The sequence below is a fragment of the Ambystoma mexicanum genome, chromosome 1q (genome assembly GCF_040938575.1).
Source record: "Ambystoma mexicanum isolate Mex_15411 chromosome 1q, UKY_AmexF1_1, whole genome shotgun sequence".
In the NCBI taxonomy this organism is placed as follows: Eukaryota; Metazoa; Chordata; class Amphibia; order Caudata; family Ambystomatidae; genus Ambystoma; species Ambystoma mexicanum.
Window position 1 is genome coordinate 1158879853 of NC_090922.1, and position 15913 is coordinate 1158895765.

Sequence of the window (15913 nt, forward strand, 5' to 3'; positions counted from 1 at the left end):
CATGGCGGAAGGGGCAATGCATGTTGGACACACCCTTATAAGGGCTCAAAGGCACGGAAGCAACCTCTCTTGCTGCGTTGCCACTACTCACAGCACTCAATTATGGGGAAAGGCATGAAAATGCATTGGGAAATACTGCTCCGCAATTTGGGTGACTTGCATCTATTGGATTTTCTCTAATACAAAACTGATTGCAAACTGTGTCGCCTTTTCCACAATTTATCACAGAAAGTATTCTGTATTAAGCACCATTTTAACCCATTATTGGGGAGAGGACATGTGGTGGTCTAGGCCAGCCTAGATTGAGGCATGCCCTGTACTTTTGGAGGGGCTCAGAATGGTGCGCTGCGCCACTGGCTACACCAACATGCTTGTACTATACCTCTAAGTTAGTTTTGCACGGCAGCAACTAGGCTGCAATGAGAAATGTACTACATAAAGGACAAAACTAATTTCCTAGAGTGTCATGTGTTCACATTCCCCACAGTATACATAAACTAGAAAGTATTATAGCATTCAAAACGTAAATTACAGAGCACTACTGAGCTCAGATAGATAGATGATTCATAGAGGCAAGACCTTAATTGACACTCATTGTTTTCAGTGGTTTACCTTTCACAGAAGCATGCACATACAAGTCTATGCCGCTTATTGGCGTTGAGCGAGTGATTTATCCTGCTCAGATGCACGGGCAGTTCGTGCTCCTCTGGTTGTGAAAAAACAGGCAACCGTTCCCTGTGGCTACTGGACGGTTTCTGAACCGAACATAGAGGTACACTGAGTGACCCAGTAGCACAAGTTGGAAAAAAACCTCCCACTCACAGAATTTCATAATCACAAGACTGAGTCCATGCAAGGTACCACAGCACAGACACCATTCATCCTGTCAGGCACCCTCTTATGCTGCCAGCTTCCCGCCTAAAAGAAAGGCCGTGTGCAGCAGCCATATCATCTTGTAATCCTTTCCAGTCATCAGCCGTATGTTATAAAGGACATCTGGCAACAGTAAACTAATCTGCAATGTATGAAGTCTAATCTAAGCCACTACCACTCACGACAGCTGCCACAGTAAGCCCCAATACATGTTCCATAGACCAATGGACCTGATTACCAGGACCACTTCTCCAACCCAAGTGTCCTTGATTACCATGGCAAGGCAATGCGACGGTGCAGGCAGCCATGGTGAACGAGGTTCCTTTCAGATGCTGACAGGTTGCAAACACCAACACATCGTTTGCCCTGAACCAATCAACATAATTGTAACCCACTGTTCACAGTTCAGGAAGACAGAAATGTACTGTAAAGTTTTAAACTGGCCTTACCTGCCGGTTATGGGGTATACGCCTTTTGTGGCTAGCCCCTTCAATGCTAATTTAGCAGCGATGGTAAAGGAGTTCCCTGAAGCCTGTTGTGTCCAATTTCTGCACCATTCTGTTCCTGACCAGTTTAAAGTTAGATTTTGGATTGGCAACTTGGCTCATTCAGATATTTCCCAGGCTATGCTCATGGTGGCAGCTGCTGATGGACTTGGATAAGTGCTCAAACCTTTGGCAATGTATTGCCAGATGGTCAATCAACCCGGAATTAGAGTAAGACGATGAAAATGCTTTCTGCAACATGTTACAAGAAACAATGACTGCTCATTCTTGTTGCTAGGTTAACACAGTTGGCTGCTGAGATCAAGTGGATGAAAATAACATAATATAATACGTTTTTAAAACTCAAAGAGGAGATTGCATATTAATTAGCATCACATGAAATATGAATGAGACTAACAAGGTTGCACCGTCAAACCACATTTAGTTTCCAATAGTGAAGAAGGGAAAAGCATCAGGGATATAATTCTAGAAACACTTGCTCCCCTAGAGCGACCCTTTGAGAAAGTCTGGCACTGCTTTAGAATCCATACTGCCAGATTCAGTTGCACCCATGCATATTGATTCAGAATACACCTAATGAGCATATACTGAATATAGGAGGCATTCAAGAGGATGCATTTACTGTGGAAGCAAAGAACATCTGGCATAGGATAGTCTGGCTCATCATGTATTATCCACGTTAGCTACTTAAAATGAGTGTACTAATTATGTTGGGAGTCAAGCTTTGATGATGGCAAAGAAACTAATTCCCAATTCGATTAAGACTTCTACATTGTTGCATTCTGGTGCCTCTGGTATGAACATGAAGCAAATTTGAGCAGTTCAGAGTAGTTGTGATTCCAAAGGTGCAGCTGAGAATAGTACATTCAGCGGGTAGAACTATTGTGGCATTAAGTTTGGCTAAAACTCAAACAAGACTTTTGGAAGTCCAGCTAGAGAAGCAATGGCTGTCTCTCGATTTGGTCACTTCTCCCCATGTTCTTTTGCTGGTTTTGATTCTGTGGTCAGTCTGGCATAGTCCGCTAATAAACGGAACCTCCGGATAAGTCATTATGGTATCTTCCTCTTGTGAAACCAATTGTTTCTTTGATCCTGGATATTTGGATCCAAGCGTAAACATGGTAAGATTGAAGATTCTGAAAAGGAAGCTTTGGAGCAGTTTATAATTGCTAATGTCCGACTTGTTACTATCATGCGTTCCTGGATTTCTTTCAGTAACAGTTGATCATGCGCTCCACCTCATAGAATATATGATTGTGCTATGAATAGTGAATCAGGTTTAGTGGATCCATTTAGGACAATGTATATTTTGGCTGAGAAGAGGAGAATAGCATTTAAATAATATCTGAAAAATGCACGCAAAGACTTATTGCTTTGTACCCAAAAAGATTACAACTGCGGAAGTGTGTGGATTATTGTGGTTTCAATAATATTTTATAAAAAGATTGCTATACATCTTTGCAATTGAAATTCAGTTAATTTTGATTAGTGTGGTTCATTGAAAAGTATGAGTCCAGTCTGTAGATCAACATCACTATCAGAATCTTCTGCAGAGAGTGGTGTGATGTCTTTTGCTTCCTTGTTTTTTTTCCGACGACGAGTATACACAGTGCCGTTTTTTTCAAACTCAACAGTTGGGTTTGTAACACAATCTTCAGTGCTTAATGCAGACTGTAGGCAGCTGTAAAACCTTAAAAGACAAAAAGAATGATTATATACTGTATTCTGCAATAGTTTGAGCTACATACAATACATTTACCAAGTAGTAAGACGTTATTAAACACCCTTAAATTGCTGTAAAATATTGGACTAAAGGTAAGTAAAATAGATTAACCTAGGTTAGATGAACAAGGTGTGTGGGTGATGTACTGCATAATCACTGGTGCTGGGCATATATCAAGTATATTGATGAGGGGTTCAAAAGAACACGCTGCATGTGCCTTGGTTTGGGGCCACACCCTAGGGCCCGGGATGTTAATCTGGAGAAAAGAGGAACCACAGGCAACTTTGCGCTTGCAGTGTTTGTCAAGGAGTTCTCTCCTGTGTTTTATTAGTCGGCAATGTGACAGCACATTTAGCATACACAAGTAGCAATACATCAGTGCCAGACCTGGTGCATCAGAGGCACAGATTCAATGCCTCACTGTCCTCTGGAAACTCACATTCAAGCAATTATGCACCCCCCCCCACCTTACATCTCTCTTGTTCAGCGTCTGTCTCCTGGATCACCAGCAGAAAGGTCCATGGATGACAATGAAACAGAGTTTCGCTGGAGATATGTGGAGGGCTGAAAGAAAATGGTGAGATAGAATAGGTTTCTCTCTGTGTGTGATTTTCCTCAAGTAAACTGGCCTCTTTCCTTTCATACAGGGAGACGTGTGCTCGCAGTGAGGGATTTCCCTCTAGCAAGGGTGTAGAAGCCCTGGCTTTTTTGTTTTTTTATTAAAGATGTGGGTAATTCTCTCTCAGAGAGAGTGGTCTGCTGACCCGCCACCTTGTCCACAAGCACCATGCCAAAAGCGTAGTGAACACCTGTGCTCGGCAGAATAAGAAGCCTGATCTGCAGTCTCTGCTTTCCCGTGTCAATGAGCAGGTTCATATTAGAAGTGCCCTGTTGACAGTTGATGTGACAGCCAAGTCACTGCAGCACAAGGGTTGCATTTAGGATATGCACCTCTGTTCACAAAATACATAACTATGAGGGTTACTACCCTGGTAGCAGTTGTAAACTTTAAATATAAGCCATACCTGAGGGGTAGGGTGTGGCTGGTATTACAGCCGCATTCATTCAGACCATCTGGAAGAAGATTCCACCATCATGTTTTCGCTTCATACCTCTTTTCCCTCCACTTCCTTTAACAAAAGACACTCTGGGTATGATGTCAAAAGGCAAAGTCAACTTGTTACAAGGACAGCAATTGGCTCACTAAAGCAGGCATGCATTAGTCTAATCACATGTGGGGATTTGCCTTTAAAAGAAGGGGTCTCATACTCTTTCACTTTGAAATAAAAACCTGAAAAGATTCATTCGACTGCTGTTGGGAAGAGTTGACTTTGACCGGTGAGGTGAACACTGAGTGCACAAGGTAGAGGAAAGCTCTGTTCCCTACACATACCCATGGAATATTGAGGTGACCTGCTGATGGAACAAGTCCTGCATCTTTGCCAGCCACACTGCTGCACATGATCTCATCGTGGTGGAAGGACTCGTGAACTTCTGCGTCAGCCTACCTTGCTCAAGAGCACGAGAACAAGTACTGAACCTGTCCCCAAAACCCCAGATAAAGACTCACAGCATCCTGAGAGCTAAGACAGACAGGATTCCTATTTTTCATCGCATCAAACCGATCTAACTGCCTTTCAATCTCAGGACTTGCCAGTGTGGCTTTTGGCACTCAACCGAACCTTTGAACCCATGTGCTTGCAACTTTGAACCTGTGCAATGTCTCAGTGGGTCCTCACAGAGAGTCACCTGCTCAGCTAAAATCAACCGCTTAACGCCGGAACCGACAAACTGCTGGAGGGTCACCCATTGACTTGAACCAGCAGTTAAGGAACGACTCAATCCGGCTTGACCTCGAATCGCTGCTTCATCGAACGACACACTGGAACATAAGGATCACTGCTTTGAAGCATCGCCGACCCTCGACTCAAACCGCTGGAGCGCTACGCATAGACCCTACCCACATGTCGCGAATGGACTCAACTCCAAACCGATCCAGGTGAGCCATTCAATCTGCAATGCCAAACGTTACACTCAAACCACTCTGAGCTATTGCATTCGAACCGACTCAACCCCAGTTTTTCTCCTTGGGCCAACATGATCCACCACAACAGCTCAAAGCCTTGTTGGACGCTGTTGAAACGCCAAGAAGGTACTTTTGACACGTAATTGCTCCTTTGGTACAATTTGGGCCCTAGAGACTGGTTATGTCACTTTTGCACCTTTTCATGTTGGATTTCCTCTAACCCTTTTCTTATTACAGAGTGTTGCATCTATCTATCTATCGCATATTCTGTGTTCTTGCCAAGGGGTGAGTTTTGTATAGTGTTTTTCTATTGAGTTATTCTTGCAGATGGTGTGTTTAATTAAAGTACATATATTTTTCATAGAACTTTGATGGACATTTATTTTTTATTTTGGACTGCGATGCTTTGCTGCTTGGGTTGATACTGAATCACATTCATACTCCTCTTGAGAGTATTGCCTTTTGTCAGCCCACGTTACCCGAAGGGGGTATATCTTTTACTGTCTGTTTTGCCTTTATGATTGGGGGCACTGTTGGTTTTTTAGAATTGACGAGGTGCTTTAATCACTATTAGCTCTTATACGCCTGCATAGCAGGAGCCATTTTGTCACACTCAACAAAAGAGTAAATGGGCTTTGAGAAGTTGTGTAGTGGTTCCCTTGAACGCCTTTTCCTCTGGAATATTTGTTGCACACTGGTGATCACTTTATTGACCAGCTCAATAGGCATTAATTCAGTAGACAGGAGGTACGACAAGTAGGATTAATTCTTCTATGGTTGTTTAGAGCTTCCATAGTAAGCCAATATCAACTATTTCCTTTCCTCCTGAACACTGCATCCTCTTGCAGTGAAATAATGACAGAGGATTATTGAATTCATAATTGTTAGGACAAAGTTCCATTTTTGTTTTTCTCTTTTGCCAATTTATGGGATCCCTAAACCTTTAGATTTTTGCCTGCTGGTTTTCATGGAACTTTGTACTGTACTTCCACAGAAGCCCCACATGCCACTGCAACCCTTTTTCGTGTGGTCTTATTGTATCCCATATGGCTCCTAGAGAAGGAGTGCTTTTGTTAAGCCCAGTTTTGGTCCTAGGGAGAAACAACTCTACAAGTGTATTGTAGATTAGGCTGGTGGAAGTTATCATTTAGTTTGGCTTCACCAGGAGCACAATCCCTTTTACAACATTACTACCACAATGTACCCGTATGGTAGCCACTGAAAAACAAATGCATTGTTTTAAGCATTATTCCTCGCTATTTGGTTTTGGCTAAGCTCTGTCTGCGTGAAATAAGAGGCAGGACCTAAAATAGCTGTTGTGCTGGCTTGGGTTCACTCTGAGCCCAGCCAGCACCCTCTAAAATAGCTAAAACTGGGTTAGGCTAAATACACTTCCTGTATGGGTGGACCAGAGTATGTGTCTGTTTTCAACTAAACCCTTTGTCAGTGAGGGCCGACTTAGCCTTATCAAAGAGTTAAAGTGCTTCTCTAGGGGAGGTTCTGTGCATTCTTCAGATTGTTTCCTGAATTGCTAGAGGATTGCCACAAAGGTCTATAAGGCAGTCACCCACAAGTCACCCAGCTACCTCGCAGAGAAACTCAGCATCTCAGATGGAAAGCACACCACCAGAAGCCAGGACTCTGCTGCATAAAGGAAAGGCCTTCTCCGTCTATGCCCCAAGACTATGGAACCTCCTCCCAGTCAGCAACAGACTTGCCCCCATGCTCCTACAATTCAGAAAAGAACTCAAGAGCCACACCTTCAATGAGTTTCTCCTCATAATGTCGCCCCAATACCACCTGACTCGCTAGCCAGATGCCCCTCTCCTCTCCGCTGCCCTGTACAGATGTACCCCTCCTCTGTGCCCCTCTGTATCCTACCCCCCCCCCCCCCCCCCGAGTCCAGCGACAGTTGGGACCGCAGGCACTTGGATGCAGACTCCCGAACCGGGTATTCTGTCCCTCTTGGCCGGGGCCGAGGAGGGGTTCTTTAGAAGGTCCTGCCCCTCATCCCAGATGTCGCCCAGGAGCGATACCGAGAGGATGGTCTTCCTCTCCGCCTTCCCGTGCTGGTACAGAAAACCTTCCTTCTCTTCCGAGGTGAGCTGTAAGAGTTCTGACGAATGGGTGATCATGGAGTGAAAGGATCCCACTTTGTCCGGCGAGGGAAGGGACATCCCACCATCGTCGTCGGTGTCCATCGTCGCCATGTCTGTGTAGGGTGTCTCCTTTTCTTCAGCGGTGGCGGCCCTGGTGTCAACGGGGATGTCGCTGGTGGTGCTGCAGGAGGTGCCGTCGGCATCCTATTTTGAATCTCTGACACCAGCGTGTGGCGGGTCGAGTGGATATCCTGCGACAGGTCTCGGAGGAAGCTGGGGAACAGGGCTGCTAGGACCATTGCCCATGTTGTTGTCCCCAGAGGGGGGCCATCTCCTCGACATTCTTGCCATCGTTGCCAGCGTCACCACCCTCCGGGCTGGTGTGGATGGAAACCATCTCCTCCTCATCTTCAGGCAAAGAAATGTCTGTGCCCTGGAGTTCCCCGGAGTCTTTTTCTATCAGCTTGAACGAAGACCGTTGCCTGGCAGGGAGAGACACTCTGGCTGCCACCGGGGCATCCTGACAGTGACCGCCCCCTTTGCCTTCGAAAGGGAGGCCACCACCAACCCAAGCGAGGACGACAATTCGGCCTGGGCCACCTGGGCCTTCACGGGTAGGTCGGACATCTTGTCCTGCTTGGTATTCTCCCACAGCTTCCCTGGGGTAGCTGACTTCCTCTTGGATGAAGAGCTGGAGCAGTGATTAGAAACCAAGGCAGACTGAGACGATGAACACGCCCTGCCTGTCGTGGGAACCAGCTTGCACGGCGACCCAGACGGAAGCAGACTTGCGGTACTTGGCCTTGCCTTGGTCCCCCACGGATGGAGCACCCTCAAAGGTCTTGGAAGCCTGTTCTGGATGGCTGGATCCGGATGAGGCTTGCCCCCATTGAAGCACTCGGGGCAGAGGCCTTGGCCTTAAGCCAGGTGGAACTGGATGGACCCCAGCCAGCCCATAAGACTGGGGGTCTCCAAACAGCCCTTTAAGATGAGCAGCAGCACCCTTGAGATAGATGGGGATGCAGATTCGTACTCTCGCATCAAATAATAATGACAATTCAATAGTTTGGCAAAGGTGTCTATTTAATGACAAGTACAAAAAAACGGGGAGTTCAATGAACATCAGCAACTGCTCGATCTTCCATCTCGCTTAAACTCTGAATAATTTCAGAAAAACTACAACATGTATACCAAAATCCCGTCATCATTGACGTGTAATCTTAAAAACCGAACATTCAACTTGATTTGTTATAGGAAGGTAACTTTAATATAGGTACTATATCTGTATATGGTCACGGGGCGAGGGGATTGGATAATAATGTCAGGTGGGGCAACTAAACACTTCCTTCGAACTGGCTACTGTAAACATCACTAAAAGTACAACGTCCCATTGGCTCTACTCTCCATAGGACCCTAGATTACATGGTCCACTATGATTGGGTTGCCATTGATCCCACACATTCTTTCCCACTTCCACTTAGCAGCATGCAGAATAATTACCCAGGTGCAGGGAGTAAGCCTGCACCCCAACTTCCCTTCAATTTACGGTACAACCATTCATCACCTCAGTGGCCGTGTGACAATTACTGCTTTGTAGTTTGGCCTTGAGTCTGCCTCTTGGTCTGAGAAAGTTAAGGAGTATTGGAACGACAAGGCTCCATGCGTAGGTGTAAAAGTCTCATCCCTTTCTGCCGCCTTGCCACGCGACTAGGACACCGTGAAATCAGCCTCTTCTTCATGCAGTTTTGTGTATTTGATTTAGTTCTGTCAGTCGTATACCATCTGCGGCTTATCTCGCCCTGGCTGAACAGGAGACACTGTTATTCTTCTCTTTAACTGTGGGCATTGCTAGCCTGTTCCAGCCTGATATGACTTTGGCCTCTTTGCAGGGTTATCTTCAGCTGGGTTTCTCTCTGCCTTTCCTTCTTGATTTGTGGCAGCGGCCCTCTCCTCTTGAGGCCTTTAGAAACCTCTATTCAATTCCGCTCATATGCGCAGTGGATTTTCGCTCATCTATACAGTGTTTTTGGAGGTAGATATATGTATAGTAGGCGCCTGCCGCAATCTATTTTTCTACTAAGCGTAAGCAAGCTCCACAATTTCTTTGCTTCTTGGGGTTTCTTGCGTATGTACACGTTTTAACTGACAATGTCTCAATCAGGCATATGGCCTAAGTTTCTTCATCTTGAAATCACCTTTTTCACCTTCGGCTTGAGATGTCACTTATCCATGGTGTTTCGTCTCCATCAGCATTCTTAGATCATTATATTCTGTATGTGCGTCAGTCTGATTTCTCATAACGTCACCAGTCTTCTTTTAGTATCTTCTTGGTTTCTTCAGGTATTCCGTTCTGGCAAACGTCCTTTTGTCGTGTCTGTGGATATGAATTTCTCAGTGAGTACCTTACTGTCCAGGTTTGCTTAGGTGTCAGTACTTCAATAGGTGCTGTTATTCCGATAGGCAGTGACCAGAGCCACTGTTCTCCATACATCACATACTTTGGCGTGTTCGTTCCTGGCACTTCAAAGGGGGTGGCTGGAGTGCAGATGATGCCTGGCACTTCCTCTTCACTCCCACCTCTGGCCGATTCCTCGACCACTCTTACTTCTTTCTCTGTATTTCCTTTTCTGTCATCCTCTGGATCTACACATCTGGGTCTGCAGAACTGTTCCTTTGGGGTCCATATCTTTATTACTCCCTTTAAACATCCTGCTGTTCTTACGTGCTTGTCTTTGTTCCATGTCATTAGTTGACATTCCCCACTTGGATTGCAATAGATCCATTTTCCCCACATATTTTCTCTGTTTCTTTGGATACCAAAACTTTGTTCCTTCTGGAGCATAAATGCTGGCCTTCACAAAGTCTCTTACTTCTTCGTCCGTCCGTGGCTCTCTGCTGGTTTAACTGTTCTCCATATGTCACATATTTTGGCGTGAACGTTCCTGGCACTTCGAAGGGGGTGGCTGGAGTGCGGATGATGCCTGGCACTTCCTCTTCAACGTCACTAGCCGGGCGTGTCGATCCTTCATCGTGCACTTGGTGAAGCCGCGGCAGATCTCACAATCTTCTTCCTTGTGTGTCGGGGGCAGTCAATACAGGCACTGGGAATTCTTATCTGTGAAAACAATCCCACAAACCGCAGTTGGAGCAAAGCTTGAAGAGGGAAGCGCCATCGTCCTTCTCCTCCGACATGTTCCGGCGCGGTATAGGCCTGATCTTCTGGAAGCCTCAAAGAAGAAACACTCAACGATGTTGCCCTTGAGGGGCGATGAAAGATGCCAAAAAACTGATCCCCGTTAATCGGATGAGTAGACAATGGAGCAGACAGGCCCGAATTGAACAAAACAAGGATCTCCTATCAAAACGCACGAAAAAACGCAGAAAGCTCCCGGGGTGAAGCACGAGGACTCCCAACACTTGAACGTGCAGAAAAATGTGAAGCTGGCTGCCAGAGGAGGGGCTTAGGGAGAGGGCAGTCATTGGCTGGGGCAGTATTACCCATAGCTCAGTAACTGGCTTATAGGAGAAAGACATTTATAAACAAAAGTGAAACTATTTTTTCTTTGACCGAGGATTCCCAGCCTGACGACAGGGAATATTCATGAGCATGTCAATCCATGCCAGACCCCAATCTGGAGAATCAAGTGAGCTTTTAAACACAAAGAACATTACTCGTGCACAAAGTGCTGCAGATAATGAAAATGAACCGTTCAATAATTGTACAGACGCTGAAACTCAAGGTAGACTAAGTCATAATAGAAGCTGGCCATACGTAGTGAATAGAATGCAGGCAAAGCTGCCATTGTATAGAAGCTGGACATTAGTATCATGAATTTAGTAAGCCAGGACCCATGAAGCGGGTAGGGAAAACTGTCACAGCAAGAATAAGCAGAATCGTGGAGCTGCATGGCAAGGTTGTCTGGCCTGGAGTCAAGACACGATAGTGAGTGCCCTCACTCCTGTGCATTCTTAAAGACAAGGATACTTTTGCAAGGCCAAGTACAAAGACAATCTTCATTGCCGAAGGCGTGGGTGATGAGAGATGCTGGGCTAATTGGGTGGGGTGATAGTGTCATGCCCCATCTCGTTGCATCTGAGTCTGGGCTTACGTGCTGCTAAATGAACCAAATGTTGCAGACATGGCACAAGCATGACAAACAATTGTAGCAGTCCATATAACGAAGGACCTTATAGTTTGAAGACCAATAAGGTATCAATCAGAGCTCCTATAGAAAAGCATATTTAGATGTTCCCCTTAGCCAATCCCGAGAGACTGAGCGTAAATCCGTTGAGGTTTGTTGTGAACTCCCCGTTTTAAATAATTGTCAATAAAACAGTGCTTTGCCATCTTCCCGAGTTGGTTCGTTTATTTGGACTTGAAGTTATTCTGTATGATCCCATCTATTAAATATGCAAGCTCCTAAAAGGGCCCTAAGTGCACGTGGTAGCAGAGGATGGTTTAAAGATCCAAACTAGTTCAGCTCTAGAGTTTCGGACGATCGGTCGTCCTCTGCCATTAGCTGGAAGATCGCAGTTTCCTGTGAACAGCGGCCGAATAGAAATATACCTGCAAGAAGAACCGGGACGATGGGCAGGTCTCTCTTTGAAGAAAACCCTGCTCTGTTTCCATGGGCGCTATGTGGACAGAACGCGAAGTTGTCAGATGGAAGGAGGAGTCGATACCGAAGGCCTCGAGTAGATTAATGAATGGTAAGTAGACTAAGGGGAATGGCAAGTAAAGGAAAAGGATTGTGATAATTTTGAGTAAGGGGAAATATTGTGGAGATAAGAGAGAACACAGAGGATTCCTAATTCAAGGGAATTAGAAGGAGACATTTGAAATTCCACTGGGAGTAGAAATAGAGAAAAACGCATAGTTCAGGACTCTGTAAGGTGATGTCTCAAACTCTAACGCTTACCTCTGGTACCCTGCAGGAGTGCCTGGTCCTGATAGCCAGATGTTTGGTCCTTGGTGATGTGCTGCTAAATCCAATCCACTCCCTTCCCACTGTTCTGCTGGAAGGCCAATTGCCCAGTGTATGGTAAGTTTGGGAGTGATATGGAGGTTTTTGTTATGGTAAGTTTGGTGCTGGGCCCTCAGGATGGTCCTATGTAAACAAACAAGGAAAGGGTAATGCCACTGCGCCCTCTGATCTCGACCCCCCCACCACCTCAAGTCTTCCCAGGGTATGCTGGTTGGCAGTATGGGGTCTCTGCTCATCTTTTGTACTCAGAAGCTGTGTTCATATGTCCAGCTGGCATCTGTCTACCAGTTGCTTTACTGGGAAAGGTGGCCGAGACCTGATGCAGGGCACGTGATGCCTGTAGGTAAGTTCTCCTTTGCGTGCTGTATGTGACGTGAACGCGCGTTGTTTAATATCTTTTCCTGCTTTTCGTATATCCTTGTAGAAATGGTACGGCGCAATGCGCGTTGCAATATTGAGTTCTCTTGTAGTTTCAAAAGTCTGCTCCTTTGCAGAGCGCTGTTAATATCTCTTTCCTTTCACTTTCAGATCTTTCTGCAGTGCAGCGTTATTAATGTCTCTTTCAGGTCTCTGTCGTGCGATGCTTCCCACTTGCTACCTGTGGCATGAGGACCCTTCCGATGAGTGCAACACCTGGAATAAGGACGAATGCCGCCTGATTGCTATCGGAGGTAAGCCATGAAATGAGAGATGAGGGAGTGTGCTGGGGTGAGCTCTGAACACTGCCGACTGCTTACTTTGTTGCCTTTTGTCTCTGGGAGTCTGGATGCCAACACGGTGAGTATTCAGCGCGTAAGAATCTTAAGAAGCTTCAGAATGCTGATCAGGTAAGCAGAGAAACTGCAGCCGTGGAATACGTGGAGACAACACTGCCATGCAAGCGTTACGCTTCTTGCAGTTTTCAGCCTGAGGAAACGCTAAGCCCTGGGTGAGGCCCAGGGAGGGGCTTATATAGCCCTGAGCTGCACCCAGCACCACTAGACCACCAGGGATCCTTGTGACAGGGATTGCCAGGGGCCATCTTGGTTCCCATGTGGCATCCCACTCCGGGGCGCATCTTGGCAGGGGCAGTTGCTAGTATTTGAAAGTAGCAGTCTGCGCCAGCCAGCAATCCTTAAAGTCCAGGCCTTGCCCACACTAGATGCCTGTTTCTTGCTAGGGATCAGGACAAACCCTGTACAGGGTAAAGTAAAGGCAAGGGAAGAGGTGATCACAGTGTTTTATAATGTGCAAATGTGGGACTAGTCTAAATGTTGTTTGTTGAGTAAAATATTGAGGAGCAATAGAATTGTGAAAAGTTGAGAAGTAACAGTGACTAAAGAAAGGTATTGCAAAACGATTGGCGCCAATGAAAAGAATAGGTCATTGAAATACGAGGATTGAATTTGTCGACAGATATAGAGAGAAATGAAGAGATACAGTTGAAAATAGTACATCATTTTCTGTTATTACAAGAGAAAAACAAGAAGAAAGATGAAAATGGAAAAGTTGAGGAAGCCAAGTTAGCCCAGAAAAAATTAAATTGTCATAATTAACCATAGAAGGGGCGGTATTGACAAGTGGAGAAGGATTGGGAATGCAGGAAGCAATAGGTACATCACAGGTGAATCCCACGCCCGATGGACCAATGTGGGTATGGGTTTATGCCACGAGGCAGAGATATGGGTTATAGGGGAAGAGGAGGATTTCAGAATAACCAAGGTGGTTTTCAAAATACACAGAACGAAAACCAGAGTGCTCAGGGAGGATATAACCAAGGAAGGTTTACCAGAAGGGATTCCCCAGTATGTTGGAATTGTTAAATGACAGGACATATTGCGCGTGTATGCGAGAGCAGAGGGAGTGTACAAAATGGCCAGTTTTCCAGAGTTGTCCACACCATATAGCATACAGACCAGAGAGAGTTTTGCCCAGGATCACACATCTTATCGGGCACAAGCACTGCAGTTACAGCAGGTGCCACAGCACGGACAAGCACAAATTAATCCACCCCGGGGCCAGTAGCAACAGGCCCCTATACAGACAAAGCAGTATCCGAGTACAGAACAAGTATTAAAACCTAGAACAGGAGGTGTCACTGTGGTAAGAGGATATCCTTTAAAAGGGACAGGGATGAGCTGGTACCCGCAATAGGACAGCTCACAGGGTGACTTGATGCGTTCAGTACTATCTGTGACACCAGACCCCCAAGAGGAACCAAGGATTGAAGTGACGATAGGAGACAAATCTTTTTCTTTTCTTGCAGACACTGGGGCAACTCGTTCTCACCAATCTGCTTACCCCTACACAAACCACTAAGCCTACTTGCGCTACATCAGCTCACATTCTCACTGTGGCCAAATTCAAAAGAACTAAAGCTGGGGGGGTCGCAGCTTCCCAGTCGTTGCTGCAAAAAGCTGGAACACTCCCTCTAGCCATCAGATCTGATCCATCCACTCCTCATTCTGCAGAAAACTCAGAAAATGGCTCCTCTCGTCAAATATGTAGCACTCACACCTCTCCAGCTACCACCTCATTGCCAAATGTATACCTAGCCTTCCAAACTGTACAGGGAATCAAATTCTGAGAACCTTCATATTGTAAATTGTATACTCAAACTGTATATATTGTAACCTCTGTAAAGACGCAACTGTTACTGAATGCTTGTACTGCATGTTGCCTGTGGTAACAACTGCAAATGTTTCTTACCCTGCATTTCTAGCGCCCACAAACCTACGAGTTAGGTGTGCTTTATAAATGCCAAATATAAAAATGAAAATAAATACGGGAAGGAAAGTATGCAATGTCAGGTATTGCCATGAATACTCAAGGGTTCTCTGGAGCTACGAGTCTCGTTCCTGTTACTGTTAAATTATCGGTCTCCATAGGAGAATGTGACATGTCTATCCCTTTGTTCTATTCACGACAGACACCAGTTAACATTTTAGGAAGAGATCTAATGACGAAACTTAACGTGACAATTTAATTTACTGATCAAAGAATATAGTGTGCTCCACTCCAGGAATACACTATTTTAACGTGGCAGAGTTTATACTGGCATTCACCGGGCATTTGGCTCTGCAATGCGTTCCAGTAGATAGAGAGATTTTTCTATATGGAGTAAGCTTTTGCTGACATGGCTACCTGGTCTGTTAAGAAAGAATGTGAGGATACCTGATGAGTTTTTATTTAGACCACGAATACCTATGGATCAGGAAGGTGGACAGACTATTCCCATAGAATTGGAAGCAGCTATAGTATGACGAGAGATGGCAATGCTCAAAGGAACAGACGATGAGGGTAGATCATGGAGAACAGTGATAGCTCTTGAGAAGGGGTACAGAATGACTGACATAACCGATGATGGTTCAAGGAAGACCAAAGCGATGACGAAGTGGTGTTCTTCATTAGCATTACATATTGGATAAGGATAGAAAAAAGGGAAGTCCCACAGAGAATGGCGATAATGCGGCAACAACCAGTATTTTTTCAGGAGGATCTTGAAAAGGAGCTGAGTGCTCCATGGACCACAGGCCCCTATGATGTAGGTTTATTGAAGGGGGTAGGGGTGGTTCAAATAAAGCTTAAGCCAGAAGCAATTTTACCCCAAGCAAAACAGTAGCCCATGTCTCGCGAAGCTGATGAAGATTTCAAACTATTTCAGCACTGTTCAGAATCATTGTGCAACACAGCGGTGTATCCAGGATCATGGAGATTTATCC

General features: G+C 45.5%; 1 protein-coding gene across 2 annotated transcripts in view; it reads right to left on the reverse strand.

Moving 5' to 3' along the window:
• Positions 1–2785: 2785 nt before the first annotated feature.
• Positions 2786–15913, reverse strand: part of TYW3 (tRNA-yW synthesizing protein 3 homolog) — a 251743-nt gene continuing 238615 nt past the window's right edge. For both annotated transcript variants that reach the window (XM_069641906.1, XM_069641905.1), the window contains one exon: positions 2786–3069. In XM_069641906.1, the coding sequence (XP_069498007.1) occupies positions 2865–3069 (205 nt within the window). In that variant the 3' untranslated portion in view covers positions 2786–2864. The remainder of the gene's footprint in view (positions 3070–15913) is intronic.